Source organism: Aythya ferina (genome assembly GCF_964211825.1).
Source record: "Aythya ferina genome assembly, chromosome: 1".
Classification (NCBI taxonomy): Eukaryota; Metazoa; Chordata; class Aves; order Anseriformes; family Anatidae; genus Aythya; species Aythya ferina.
The window spans coordinates 206523468-206537393 of NC_140296.1; the positions used below are offsets into that span (position 1 = coordinate 206523468).

A 13926-nucleotide genomic window follows, 5' to 3' on the forward strand; every position below is an offset into this window, starting at 1 on the left:
AACCCAGACCACGCCCCTTTCGCGATTAGCCCCGCCCATGTCATTTTAGCCCCGCCTCCCCGTGCCGGCCGCTACCGACTCCGTCCCGCAAGGCTCCAGCAGCGCATGCGCAGCGTGCAGCCCGGCCCGGCCGTCCAGCCGTGCGCATGCGCGGTGAGCGCCGGTGGTGGGAGGGGGGGAGTCCTGCGCATGCGCTGTGGGCGGCGGCCCCGCGGCCCGGTGTGAGGTGAGGCCGGGGGGCGCTGAGGGGCTGGGGGGGGGCCGGGGGGGGCCTCACGGGGAGCCGGGCGCTGAGCTCTGCCCCCGGGGACAGCGGAGGGGCCCGAGGGGACGGCGTGGAGCTGGGCCGGGGGGGTTCCGGGGGGTTCCGGGGGGTGTGAGGGGGTTGGGGGCGGCACCGGGCCTGTCAGGGGGGGCCCTGAGGGAAGGGCCTGGGCTTGGGGGGGGTCTCTGGGGCCCTAGGGGCTGGGGGCAGGGAGCCCCGAGGGCCCCTTCCAGCCTGGGGCGTTCCGGGAGCCTGGCTCAGGAGCCTGAGGAGCCGGGGCTGTGGCAGGGCTGCGCTGAGCTCCCCCCTCCCCCCCGGCAGGGCTCCGGCACCCGCAGCCCCTTCGGGCCCTTTGCAGGGGGTTTAAAAATGCCCCGCAGGCGCTCGCTGTGCTGCTCTGGGGGGTGTGGGCACCGTGGTCCCAACCGGCCGCGTGCTGCTGGCCACAAAAGTGCTGTTCTTTCAGTCTTTGTGCTGTGTTTTGCCTTCCAGGTCGCGTGAAGAGTCATGGAGAAGTTTGGCATGAATTTCGGGGGCGGCCCGAGTAAGAAGGATCTTCTGGAGACCATCGAGGCGCAGAAGAAGCAGCTCCTTAATTACCAGGCGCGGCTGAAGGATGTCGTGATCGCCTACAAGAGCCTGATCAATGAGAAGGAAGCCTTGGAAGCCAGCTTGAAGGTGTTGTCCGTGTCTCACGAGGCAGATGTCGGCTTGAGCAGCGCTCAGCCCGCGTCCGTGGCTAGCTCCAGCTCTTCCTTTGCCGATTCTGCCGATGACAAGAGCTCGGTTCACAGCGAGGACGGCGTGGGGACAGCTACCAGCGCAGACACAGCCACCAGTTTGGCCAGTACCAAGGGCGAGCAAGGGGCTGAGGATGAGAAGCCCGCAGCGGCAGCCTCCTCCCTTAAATCAGAAGAGACAAATGGTTCGGAGAGCGGCGTCAGCACGAGCAGCGGGGATGTTCCCCCTGCTGCTGCCGAGGCTGACAAAAGAGTGCTCCAGCTGAAGACCCAGCTGGCCACCCTGACCAGCGCGCTGTCAACGGTCACACAGGAGAAATCCCGCATGGAAGCCTCGTACCAAGCGGACAAGAAGAAGATGAAGCAGGACCTGGATGACGCCATGAAGAAGGCGGAGGACGAGACCGACAAGCTGGAGACGGAGCTGAGGTCCGTCCAGGAGCAGCTGGCCGAGACCAAAGCCCGTCTGATCACGCAGCAGCACGACCGGGCCCAGGAGCAGAGCGACCACGCCGTCATGCTGCGGGAGCTGCAGAAGCTGCTGCAGAGCGAGCGGGCGCTGCGCCAGGACGCGGAGCTGAAGCTGGAGGAGACGAGGGAGGCGCTGGCCGGGAGGGTGAGCATGGCCGACCGAGCGGAGGGCTACGAGCTGCAGATCAGGCAGCTGAGCCAGGAGGTGGAAGACCTGAAGAGAGAGCTGCAGGCCGTGCAGGAGGAGAGGAAGAAGCCGGACCCCCGGGTGCAGGATCTGCAGGAGGAGATGGCCAGCCTGAAGAACCACTTCCAGTCCCAGCTGCTGCAGGAGATGCGGAAGGTAATTCCTGCTGCCCCTGTGGGCAGCACTGGGAGCAGGCTCTGAGGCTGGAGGAGCTCAGATTCTCCTTCCCTGCCTTGTCCTACAAAGTCCAGGAGGTTGGCAGCAGGGGAATGTCGCTGCTGTGTTTGCAGGATGAGGTTCCCTGAGGAAAATGAAAGCTGTTGGTGACTCGGTGTGCGAGTCGGGTGGTGGCTGCTGGGTCTGGTTACACAGTGACTGTCCTCAGCAGCCTCTTTCGGCTCTGGTATGGCCAGGCTGGGAGGAGAGAGACCTTTGCTCTGGCCTGCCGTGACAACGAGCACGGTCTTGTCTCTGTAAAGTACTTCAGTGCAGTGCAAGGCACCCTTAAAATAGCTCACAGAGGGAAATAACTGCTCAATAACCCTCCCTAAATCAGGAGGATTAGGGAGAGAGCCAAGGGAATCGGCTTTCCCCTCGTTTATGGTGCTGATGAGGGATTTCTGTGGGCTTCACAGCTTCTCTGACAAAGCCTGTCAGACCGCAGGGGTGCGGATGGGGTCGTGTGGAAGGAGCTGTGCAGCTGGTGGATCTGCACAGGTGGGACCAGCACGGAGAGGTTTGGCCCAGGGGCTCCCCAGACCCACGCTGCTGAAGGCCCAGGGCTTTGGTGGAGCTCGGAGAGCTGAAGGGAAAGGAAAAAAGGCAAAGACAGGGAGCGCTGTGTTTGGAACCGAGCAGTGAGGTGCAGTAAAGCTTTAGGGCACGGGCACGTTTCAAAAAACCCTGCAGCAGCTTGCGGCACGAGCCTGCTGCTTCCCACCCCCTGCACACCTACAGCAGCGCAGCTAATGCTGCTAACAGCCGTTCTGCAGAGCAGGGAACAGAACCAAGTTTATTTCATCATTTTATTTTGTCCTTGAATCTCCGTTTCAAAGGCAGGCACGGCAGGGTGGGGGGTCACATAGGGAGTTAGGGCACAGGATGGCCCCGTGCCTGCTTGGAGGTCAGCAGGGCAGAACCGAGGCCATGTATGGCTGCAGCCCTCATCCTAGAGCTCCGAGATAACTTCCCCTGCCCTGTCTCTTTGCTCCCAGACAGCACAGGCTGAGGAGCAGCTCCGCCAGCACGCCCAGATGGAGGAGCAGCGAGTGGCCGACCTGGAGGGGCAGGTGTCCGAGGTGTCGGGACTGCTCGGCACCTACGAGAAGGCCAGGCAGAAGGACCAGCTGGTCATTCAGAAGCTGAAGGACCGCATCGTGCAGCTGGACCAGGAGAACAAAACCCTGGCCATCGCGGCTTCCAGCCGCTCCCCGGTGGACGTCAGCGTAGAGGAAGCCAACCTGGACGTGAACGTCCTCAAGGACAAGATGGAGAAGCTGAAGAAGCTCCTGCAGGCGGCGGCGAAGAGGAGCCAGCCCGCCCTGGACATCGAGAAGCTGTGCGAGCTGGAGCTGCCGAAGGGCACCGAGGCTGCGGACGGCGAGAAGGCCACCGCCCTGTACTACCAGCAGGAGCTGAAGCAGCTGAAGGAGGAGTTTGAAAGGTACAAGATGCGGGCGCAGGTGGTTCTCAAGAACAAGTCCGTCAAAGACGTCAATCTGGCTAAAGAACTGGAGGAAGCTCAAGAGCAGCTGGCGGACCTGAAGGAGAAGTACGTCGTGCTTCAGCTGTCCGCGGAGGAGACGGAGAAGCAGCACCAGCTGGACGTGGAGGCCAGGAGGCAGGAGTTGTCCCACCTGCAGCAGCTTCACAGGCAGGAACTGGAGCGCTGCCAGCTGGACTACAGGGAACGGGCGCTGAAGCTGGAGGAGGAGATGCACAAGCAGCGGGACCGGGCGCTGGCGGTGCTGGCGGAAAAGGACCAAGAGCTGGAGCAGCTGAGAGCCATCGTGCTGCCTTACGCCGGGCTTCAGGGCTCCAAATCCTACGGGGCGCCGGGCGCCGACGTTGCCGGTGCTGATTCACCAGCCGAGGATTCCTCTGAGGTCCTCCCCCAGGCTCTGCACCTCTCTGCCACCAGCGAGCCCACCTTCTTCTTGTACGCGGAGCAGCTGGCTCGCAAGGAGGTGGAAATCGCAGCGCTGAGGAAGCAGAAGCACAAGCTGGAGATGGAAGTGCACCAGCTGCAGGAGAAAGTCCTGGCTGAGGAGGAGAAGCACCGGGAAGAGGTGTCGGCGCTTCAGAACGAGATCCAGAAGAACTTCAGAGACAAGAGCAGGGAGGGGGCCAACCTGGAGTACCTCAAGAACATCGTCTACAGGTTCCTGACGCTGCCGGACTCTCTCGGGCGCCAGCAGACTCTAACTGCCATACTGACCATTCTGCATTTCAGCCCAGAAGAGAAGCAAACGATCAGGAAACAGTCGGCGTACAGCAGCTGGTGGCCCTCTGGGAAGAGATGAGGTGGTCGGTGCTACCCCCACCAGCTCTTGCCCAGTAACACGCTTCTGATTCCCAGTTAGGACTGGGGGCAGCCTCTTCCCAGCTGTGCGAAGGAGCAGGGAGCTTCCAGCAAAGACCTGGGCTTAGCTGGTGCTGTTAGCACTGGTTTACACGAATTGTGCCAACTGCTCTGGTGGGATCACAGTGCTCTCTGCTGTGAGGATTTGCTCTGAGGTGGAATTTGACTAAAAAAAAAAAAAAAGATACGGATGCTTTTATTTTTTTAACAAAAAAATCTCTACTTGTCAGGCGTAGGGTGAGGAGCTCTGTTAGGGTGGAACTCGCTTGGGTCTTGAAATGCTGTGCAGGCTCGTGACTCAAATTTAAAAAGGGAAAAAAAAAAAAGCACTTAACGTGGTGTTAAAAGTCAAGGAAGCCAAGCTGAAAGCCTGCAGGAAGGGTGAGTCTTAATTACCAGCAGCATCCAAATGCAGCAAATCTTGAGCAGTTTCTCAAAACGTCTCATGACCTCGCACCAAATTTGTACCAGTGGCTGCAGCAGCCCCTCGTAGCGCTGGGGACCACCAGAGGACACTGCATTAAGCTGTTCTCTCGTTTCTGACCAGGAATCCTCTCTGTGCTGGTAGCTGTGTTTCCCAGCAGGATTTTCTAAGGACGCCTCGTGACTGCGGGGGGCACACGGTGCCAGCAGAAGGTGCTGTGTGCCGGGGCTGTTGGAGCTGAGAGCTCAGCCTGCTGACCCTGCCGGGGATGGGAACCAAGCAAGAGGCTGAAACAGGCAACGAGAAACCTTCAGCAGCCTCCTTTGAACCCGTGGGAGTTTCACTGAGCTGCTGGGGCTCCGCGGTTCTGTTTGGGGGCGAGGCGTCGATCCTGCTGGGATGGGAGAAGCCCGAGGAAGCGAGGGGCAGAAGGTGGCAGCTCCGGGAGCGGTGAGGCTGTGCTTTGCTGCCTGGCCCTGGAGGTTCTTGCTTAACTTCCCTGTGAACTGCTGAGCTTGCCAGGAAGGAAGCCGAAGCGTTTTGAAACACCTCAGGTCCTGGTACGCCGCTGTAAGGCCGGGGCTGGTGTTCCTGCTCTTTGCAGCTCTGCTCGGGAGCTGCTGGCTCCTGGCTGCTCAGACCCGAGCTGCGAGCCCTGGGTCGGTGGGGGGGTGTCTGTTGTGTGCCTTTTACAGCTGGCTGCAAAGGCAGAGCCTTTGTGGGGGGGTCACATCAGCCCCTCTGCCCTCCCTGCTGGGCTGGTTGGGAGCAGAGGGAGCAGCCAAGCAGCCGCCCTCCTCCAGGGGCAGGCTCTGTTCCCGGGGCTCTGCCCACCCTGTGGGGGGCTCGATGGATCCCTTGGGTGCTGCATCCACTAGAGGGCACCCCCCGGTCACCCAGGGCCCTGGGATGGGGATGGGGCCCCAAAAAGCCAGACAAAAACCAAGTCCGGGTGACATTTCGGCTGGAGCTGTGCCCCAGGGGGCCACAACCTCTGCCCGCAGCTCGCGTGGGGCTTTGTGGAGGGGATCGCTGTGCAAAGCACCGCTGCTGCAGCGAGCTGCTCCTGGGGCACGGCGCCTGGGCTTCGTGTCAGGGAGGTGAAGCAGGGCCAGGAGGGCAAAACGAGGGTGCCAGGTACTGCGCTGGCAGTGCCGCCTGCTGGCACCAAGTCACCACCTCCAAGAGGTTGGAGGAGCTGTGCCGGCTGGGAGGAGCCCCTCGGGAAGTGTTTGTGCTGGAGTTTAATCGGTCAGAGCTGGGCAGGGACGTTCTGCTTTCAGAAAGAGACGTGGGGGGCCTGGGAGCAAGGCTCTGGATGGGCTCTCGCTGCAGCTCCTGGAGCTGCCTCACCTGCGGGGGCAAAATCACGCTGGAGGCTGGTTGGGGTGCACTTGCTTTGTTTTAATGAAAGCCTGGGTGCTGAAGCACAACTTCCCCGTCCCGGAGCACAGGGGATGTTTGTAATCACGGGCACCAAGCCTTGTTTAACAGTCCCCAGCCCGCTGGGAGCTGTAGCAGCTCGCCAGGGCAGAGCCCTTTTTCCTTTCAGAGCCGTGCCAGCAGTCCTCGTCTCAGTAGCCAAATTCCTGGAGCCCTCTCCACAGCTCCTGCCTCGCTGCTGGCGAGGAGCAGAGCTCCGCAGGCACCTCTCTGCCAACAGCCCCCGGTGCTAATTTCTCCTCTAAAATTCCTCAGGGAAAACTGCCCCAGGCAGAATCCGCAGCTGACCAAGGAGGTCTTGGAAGGGGGCACCCAAGCCAAGCAAGGAACAGCTCCTGCTGCTGGAAGGTGCCTCCGTGCCGGGGCTGCATCCACGTGCTGCTCCGGTGGAGGTGGTGGGGTTGAAATTGGAGAGCTTGCTCCAGGGGTCTCAGGCTTTGAAGCAGTTGTTGGCCCTGCTGAGAGATGTCCCTTCTCCGGTCCCCGTTTGGTGAGCTGGAAGCAGGAGGTGCCTGTGGGGCTCTGTTCCCCCGTAGCCCCTCTCCTTCCCTCACACCTTCCCGCACATCCTTCCCTCTTTCCTCTCCGTTCAGCCAACTCTCTCCCAAATAAACCTGAAATCTCTATATTTGAAGCAGGACTTGGCGTGCTGTTTGGTGAGCTGGGTGGGGGCGCACACCTCGCGGCACCGCAGCCTCCGTGTCAGCACCGGGCACCGCGGGGCTCGGCCGGGCCGTGGAGCTGCTGAGGCAGCACCGGGGCGCTGGGTGCACCCACGGGGTCTTGCACACGCTTCTTTCCTGCTTCTTTCCTGCGCCTCCAGTCCCATCTCAGGCTGTGCATGGACACGGAGGAGTTCGCTCTGTGCACCCCGTACCTGAACATCCCTTGTCACAGGGGGAAGTGGCTGCAGTCACTGCGCCCAATGCGGTGGCCGCCCGCAGGGTGCCTGTCGCGTTTTGCTCGTCCCTCCCCACCTCCAGCAGCCTTTTTGCTGCGCTCAGCAGCGCCCGTCCTGCTCGTGGGGGCTTCCCCTGCCAGAGCTTCCTGCTTTGAGCTGCAGCATCCTGCAGTGAGTGGCTGTGCTGAGCCTGCCCAGCTCCCCGTCCCCGCTCACCCCAGGTGCTTGTGGAGCAAAGGGGCTCGCTTCCAGGGCCCTCTGGCACCATCGGGCCGGGCAGCCAGGCTGTGGGCTCACCTTGCACAGGGATGCCGTGCCTCAGTTTCCCCTTCTCCAGAAGCCATCCTGTGCCTGTAGCAGCAGCTGCGGGGATGCCCACACGGCCTTGTTCGCAGCAGGCCGAGCTGCGGGGATGTGCAGGGACAGAACGGGGCCGCGCTCACGCCTGCGCCCACGGGAGCTGCCTCTCCTGCTCTGTTCCTGCTCCAGGTGCGCGAGGGGAGGCGCGAAGGCTCTGCCGCACGCCCGCCCGGGCTCCACGAGGGGCCGGTCCCCTCCCTGCTCGCAGGGCTTGCACGCAGCAGCCTGCACGTTGCCGGGGAAGTGCCCGGCTGGGCAGGTTCCTCCGGCCGCACCGCGCAGCCAGAGCCACGGCCCAGTCCCACGGCCAGGCGCAGGAGCGAGCCCAGGCGGCTGCGGGAGAGGCTCCGCTGCCAGCGCCACCCCCCCGGCTCCCAGCCTGTCCCCAGGCTGTGCCCGGTGGCAGAGAGGAGACCGAAGGACCTGGCTCGGAGCTGCCTGGCCATGGCCAACGAAGAGGAGCATCCGTCAGCGCTCTCAGACAAGCAGGTAAAGGCGTGCAGAAAGCTGCTGCCAAGCGCTGCAGCCCCTGCTCAGGCCTCGCACACCTCCCTGCCTGGGGTCTTTCCTCGCACCAAAGATCTTGGGGGGGTTGGAGATGCGTTGTGGGGCGCTGCAAAGGGCGATGGCAGCTCGGGCTCCCCTGCAGCAAGGGGGCCAAGCCCGTGCAGCCGAGGCCGGGCAGGTTGGCGCTCGCTGGAGCCGGCGTTTCCCGGAGCTGCCGCTCGGCTCCTCGCCGTGACTCAGCCGTCGTCCTGCCGGTTCCTCCACGGCAGCCCCACACCACGCATGCAGCCTGGGAGCTGCTCTCAGCAGCACGGCCCCGAGCGGGACGCGGCTCTGTGGCACTCCCCAGCCCTGGGCGAGGGAAAGCGGGCGCCGCCGCGTCGCGCTCCGCCGGCTGCGGGGTTTGTCCCTCGTGGGGCTGGCGGGGCACCAGCCACGGGCTGGCAATGACCGAGGGGCTCCAGCCCCGGGCATGGCCATGAACCATGGTGTGGGGAAGGTGCTGGTTTTGCCTCGCTCCTGGCTGCTCCCCAGTGGTGATGGTACCAGGTGGGGATGCCCATGGGAGTGGGTCCGGCTGTGCCTGGGGCTCTGCGTCCTGAGCCTGGCCCTGTGTTCCTCTCTCTGTCCTTTCACAGGTCTTTGTGCTGACGTGCATCTACCTGCCGGCCCTGCTGCTCAGGTGGGTGCTGACCCCCCCAGCCCCTGTGGACATCGCTGGGGGGGGGCAGCGTGCAGTGGCCCTGGCCTCACACAACCTGCACACGGTCCCTTAGGGTGGGTTTGGGGGACGGCACCGTGCTCAGGCACCTGCAGCTGCCTCGGTCCGTGCACAAAAAGCTTCTGGCAATGGGGGTGTGGGCAGGGGGTGCAGCCTGAGCTCCTCGTGTCCTGGGTGTCACGGCTGGGACTCGTGGAGCTCTCCCACACGTGGCTGCTCCGCGGGGACGTTCACTACCAGCCCCGTCTCTTCCAGCCTCGTGGGCAGTGCCTCAGTCCTCGCTGTCACCTCCCGGCGCAGGCGGTGCTGCCACATCCAGGTGTGTGCTGCGGGCCCGGGGATGCGTTTTGGCCCCCTCTAAGCCAAAGCAGAGCTGGGCCAGCACCGCTGCTGCTGGGCTTCAGGCACAGCAGGGCTGGAAGGGGCAGGGATGCAGGACACCAGTGGGCAGGAGCTGCTCCCAGCTCTGCTCAACACAGCCCCGGGAGGGACGTGGCTGCAGCCGCTCTTCACAGCCCGGGGAGAGGCTGTGTCTGGCCAGGGCGGCACTGCCAGCCAGATCTAACGCCGTGTCCTGGCTCCCAGCTTCGCCCCCTGTTCCTGCTGGCCCTGGCAGATTTCCTGGCTGCCGCCGTGCTGCTGAGCACAGCCACCATCCAGCTGCTGCCAGCCCCGCTCTTCATCCCTGCGTACGCTGCCTGCCCCTACGGACTGATGCTGGCCACGGTGAGTGGGGCACCTCGCACCATGACCGGGGCTAACGGGACCTGTGCACCTCCTCCTGTACTGCTGGGAACAGAACAAGACCCCTCTGTGGGCCGGAGCATCCCTGGGGAAGTCCCGTGTGGGGAGGCATTGCTCCTACCAAGAGCTGTCTCCTCTTCCCCTTTGTCAGTCCTGAGCCACCACGACGGCTTCCTTGGGGAAGCACGGCCGGCAGCCCCGGGGAGATCAGCACTGCAGCCCCTCCACTTCCCTCTCATCGTCCCCATGCCCTTCCTCCAGCCACGCAGAGCAAGAGGAGGGATGGGGGCCGGTGCCTTCGGGGCTCTGGGCTCAGCAGGAGCCTGTTTTCCTCTCTCAGACCTTCTATGCAGTCTCATTCCTGATGGTTGTGGTCTATGCGTACGAAGCCTACCGCGCCATCCACGGCTGGAGAGCGTGGCACGTGGCAGCTCTGCAGGTCAGTGTCCCCCAGATGTGGCACAGCCGGGCTGCGCCCTCCCTGTACACGGCTTCTCCGGCCCCACGATGTCCTGGGAAGCAGCGTGGGCAGCCCCCTTCCCTGGGGCATCGCTGGCATCCCCCGCACCCTGCGGTCCTGCCCGGTCCCAGCAGAGCAGCGCTGGAGCCTTGAGCTGCTGTGGGTCCGGCAGGGCTGGGTCACGGCGGTTTCCTCCTTGCAGGAGAGGAGTGGGTGCCTGGAGAGCGCGTGGCGGGGTCTGCCCTACATCCTGGCCTGGTAGGTGCCAGCCACCAGCCCCATCCCTGCGGCACTGCCCTGCGCTGGGTGCCCAGCACGCCTTCACCTCCGCCTCTCCCTGCCAAGGCTGCTGCCGGCGCTGACGCTGCTGGGACAGCTGATTGCCCGCGGCACCTCCCTGACCGACATCGCTCCCAAGCCCATCCAGCCCGGCGTGCCGTCCAACCGCTCCAACGAGACCTACAGCCTGTACTGCTCCAGGTGCAGCACCAGCCTCGCCGCCCGGCCCCGAGAAAGGGCCAGGAGCAGGCACCACGCAGGCACCACGTGCTTTCCCAGCCGGGTTGTGTGGGAAGGCTCCCCACAGGGCAAACCTCAGGGTGGTGAAGGGTTTAGGGGTGGGAGACGGAATCAGAAAGTGCCACGGGGACGGGGCTGTGGCATCGGGGGCCCACCACCCGCACCCTCTGCTGTTTCAGCTGCCTGCTCCTCATTCGCCGTTCCCAGGATGTCTGCTACCAGGTGAGCGCTGCTGGTCCCGTCCCTTCCCCACCTGCAAGGGGGGCTGGAAGGGTGGCTGGGAAGGCAGCGGGTTCACGGTGCATGGGAAAATGCTGGAGGAGGGATGGGGACAGAGCTGTCCCCACCAGAGCAGAAGCGCAGCTCCCAGCTCCAGCACTGCCCCTGTGCCGAGGGCTTGCAGCACGTGGGGCTGCCCCACGGCCCCACTGTTTTCCCGTTGCCTCTCAGTACGTAGGTAGGAAGGACGTGGGCCTGGAGGGGAAAATCATCTTCTTCCTGTACCTGCTGCTGGTGCTCAGCTGCTGCACGGTGAGCCACGGGGCGAGCACGGGGCCCCTGCATCCAGCACGCCCCGGCTGATGCCACTGCCCCGTGCCCAGCTCCTGTACCGCAGGGTGAAGCTCTGGAGCCGCAGGAACGCCGCCGCTCCCTTGCTGGCCCTGGAGAAGGACGGCTTCGCAGGCAGGAGCATCCGCAGTGTCAGCAGAGTCTCGCACTACTTCCAGCTGGTTTTCCTGCTCTGCTGGGCGCCAGGTAAGTCGGGAGGGGGTCAGGCAGCCCCCCAGAACTGGCAGGCAAAAGCCACCGCAGCGCCTGCTCCAGCCCTGCTGGTCCTGGGCTGAGGCAGCGCCCAGGGCCACGAGATGAAGCTGGGAATGAATGTGAGCACACAGCTCGAGGGTGTCTGCAAGGGTCTGTGGCTGGATAAACCCCACAAACCCCACAAGAGGACCCCCCACACAGCATTAAGGCAGCCAGGAGGCTGCTGTAGCCCCCCCGGCCTTTCAGGCAGCATTTCTGAGCTGGAGGCTAGAGAGCATTTCTTGGTCCTGTTTTTATAAATGCCTCATCCCTTTCTGGGCCTGTTTCTACTTCCAATTTTACAGAACCCTGAGGCAATGGGGCTGGGGCAGTGTGCTGGGAAGGACTTTGTTTTACACGTAGGAGCTCGTCCTGCACAGAGCCCTGTGCCATGGGCAACAGGCGGTGCTAAAGGACGAACGTTGCCACTTGGCAAGAGAAGCTCATGATGAAGAGGGGACCAAAAACCATCTTTTTTTTTTTTTTTCCCACCTGCAGCCTTCCTCCTCACCATCCTCTCCTTCACCAGCGTCAAACCTGCCTCGGTCTTTGTCCTCTATGTTGCTACAGTAAGTAGAGCCCTTCCCTGGGCTGTGCACTGGGACTTTTGTCCCTGTTGGTGGTGTAAACGGAGGGGATGTGGGGTCCCAATGGGGCAGCACAGCCGGGAGCTGGGAGAGGGGACTGGGAGCACACCAGCCCCTGGCCACAGTGATGCCCCCCCAGGGCAGGGCGAGCTCCATGGGTGCTGCCACCCCCCTGGTGCCACCAGGATGGACACAAGGCAAAGGCCCTGGCTTGCTGGTGGCTGCCCAAGGCCCAGCTCAGCTTTTTGGGCACCTCAGCCACACAAGGAAGCACCATGGCCATGGGGCTGCCTCTGGTCTCCCCATGTTTTGCTGGGCGATGTCTGGGCCCTCAGCTCCTGCCAGGTGCTTTGGTTCATGTGGCCTCACCATGAGGAAGGCCACCTCCTCCCACCACATCGCCCTGCGTGCTGCTGAGCCCCGTTCCCCTCTGTCCTCTCCTCCCTCGCAGGCCCTGACCACGTCCCTGCAGGGCTTCCTGCACAGCCTGGCCTACGGGTGGCTGAGACGAAATTTCCGCCGGGAGGCAGTGGGCCCGCGGCCCTCCCTGCAGCACCCCCGGGGCCTCCAGGGCTTCTACGACGAGTCCCTGGGGGCCCTCCCCTAGGCTGCCACCCCCGGTCCCGCTGCTCCGAAGCCTCAGCACGATTTGCACATCCCCAGCAGCTCCCCGCAGCGGGGCAGGATCTCGTGGCCCCCTCCGTGCCTGGAGATGTTTGTGCAGCGAGCCACTGGCACGGGACAGGGTCCCCTGGGCAGGTTTCTGACCACGGTGGTGGCAGTGACGTTGCTGTGGTGGGACATCTGCCCAGAGACCCTGCTGGAGGTGGCTGCAGCGTGCAGACATCGAACCCAGGCGCTGCACGAGAGCACGACCGCGGCTTCCTTCCTTCAGACACAAACCCCCAGGCACGGCGCTGCGCCGGGGCCGCGGCTCCGCAGCCATTTCCTCCGCCTGCGCTGCTGCTGCCCCCGTCCCAAGGCAGCACCGAGCTGCTCCTGGCACTCTCACAGCCCACTGCAGAGCCAAATGCTCCGAGCAGCAAGGGCTCAGCCCCACGGCACAGCACAGAAGCTCCAGCAGTTTGCTATGGGGGGCTCGTGGGGCGAGGAAGCACCCTGGTGCTGGGGGGAGGCTGGCAGCGTGCGGGCGATTTGGCAGCCCCCAGCCCTTCCATCAACAGCAACTAAACCAAGGAAGGTGGCGGGGCTTTCTTCTGTCTGTTCTCTTTGGGCTTGTCTCAGTGTTGTTCTTCCTGCCAGCAAGAAATCCCAAGTCCTCTGCAGGGCTTGAGAGAAGGTGCTTGTAAATAAATGTGTTCAGCTGAGGCTCTGCTGCTGCTAGATAAGCAATTAAAGCAGGCAGAGCCGGGCAGCTCCCGCCTCCTTCCTGCCCCCAGGGAAGGCTCTTGGCCAAGGTCACGTCCACAGAGATGGAGGAGCCACGGCTGGGGCAGGTTCCAACCCCAAAGCCCAAAAAACGCCTGCCAGGGCCGGGTGCCTCTGCTCCACAATCAGGTTGGCAGCTCGCCCTCGGCTAATTCTGGTGCTGATGCTGCTCAGCCACGCTCACCCCCATGGCTACAGGGCTCAGCTAGCACAGACACAAGGACCAGCCTGGGGGCATCAGGCCCAGGGAAAATTGCTAAGGAAAAAAGAAGGGGATGGGGGCTGCCAAACCCTGCTGAGGCTGGGAATGGAGGTGGACCTGTTGAGGACTGGGTACAAGCTGACTAAAGATGAGCCAGCAGCTGCTGAGCAGTGCAGTGTGCAAGCACATCGATGCTGACCAAGATGCAGGAAGGCAAATGGCTTGTGTGGTGGCAGGGCAGGATGGGACAGTGCACACATTTAGGATGTGTTGACCCATGGCCACAACACATGGAGCGAGTCACAAGTGAACAGCAGCTAGCCAGGATGACAAAAAAAAAACAAACAAAAATCAATAAAAAAATAATCAATAAGAGGTGACCCCAAAACAGGAGACAGCTTGGTGTAGGGTTTGGTTTTGTTTTTTTTACTATTATTTATTATTTCCTACTATACATTAGTGCTTCATTCCACCACAGTCACTGCAGAGCTATCGCACAGACACACGCACAACCTATGTACAGAATGTACACTGTACAGGCAGGGCTGCCACCAGAACTCTACAGAGCCCGGTACCGGGGGGCAGCACGGCCGAGGCTCCTCACTTGGCTGCTCCAGGCAG

General features: G+C 63.0%; 2 protein-coding genes across 5 annotated transcripts; both read left to right on the forward strand.

Moving 5' to 3' along the window:
- The first annotated feature begins 176 nt into the window (after window positions 1-176).
- On the forward strand, window positions 177-6745 carry GCC1 (GRIP and coiled-coil domain containing 1). The gene is made up of 3 exons (XM_084507173.1): window positions 177-226; window positions 758-1819; window positions 2878-6745. The coding sequence occupies exons 2-3, from the start codon at window positions 773-775 to the stop codon at window positions 4183-4185; spliced, it is 2355 nt and encodes a 784-aa protein (XP_084363299.1). The 5' UTR covers window positions 177-226; window positions 758-772; the 3' UTR covers window positions 4186-6745.
- A 132-nt stretch (window positions 6746-6877) lies between these two features.
- On the forward strand, window positions 6878-13000 carry LOC311430523 (uncharacterized protein). Of its 4 annotated transcripts, none has more exons than XM_084507174.1 (11): window positions 6878-7861; window positions 8518-8561; window positions 8856-8919; window positions 9186-9326; window positions 9685-9783; window positions 10007-10062; window positions 10150-10284; window positions 10503-10545; window positions 10926-11079; window positions 11626-11696; window positions 12166-13000. In XM_084507174.1, exons 1-11 carry the CDS (start codon window positions 7321-7323, stop codon window positions 12903-12905), a joined length of 2088 nt encoding a protein of 695 aa, XP_084363300.1. In that variant the 5' UTR covers window positions 6878-7320; the 3' UTR covers window positions 12906-13000. The 4 variants fall into 4 exon arrangements, with proteins under 4 accessions (XP_084363300.1, XP_084363302.1, XP_084363301.1 ...); XM_084507176.1 differs by lacking the exon at window positions 8856-8919 and adding an exon at window positions 10774-10854 and having other exon boundaries at window positions 12166-12473; XM_084507175.1 differs by lacking the exon at window positions 8856-8919 and having other exon boundaries at window positions 10892-11079.
- The last annotated feature ends 926 nt before the right edge of the window (window positions 13001-13926 follow it).

Coding starts and splice junctions, on each gene's coding strand:
- GCC1 (XM_084507173.1), top strand. CDS start 773: ATGGAGAAGTTTGGCATGAATTTCGGGGGCGGCCCGAGTAAGAAGGAT. Junction 1,820..2,877: donor TGCTGCAGGAGATGCGGAAG/GTAATTCCTGCT, acceptor CTTTGCTCCCAG/ACAGCACAGGCTGAGGAGCA.
- LOC311430523 (XM_084507174.1), top strand. CDS start 7,321: ATGCCGTGCCTCAGTTTCCCCTTCTCCAGAAGCCATCCTGTGCCTGTA. Junction 9,327..9,684: donor ACGGACTGATGCTGGCCACG/GTGAGTGGGGCA, acceptor TTCCTCTCTCAG/ACCTTCTATGCAGTCTCATT. Junction 11,697..12,165: donor TTGTCCTCTATGTTGCTACA/GTAAGTAGAGCC, acceptor CCTCCCTCGCAG/GCCCTGACCACGTCCCTGCA.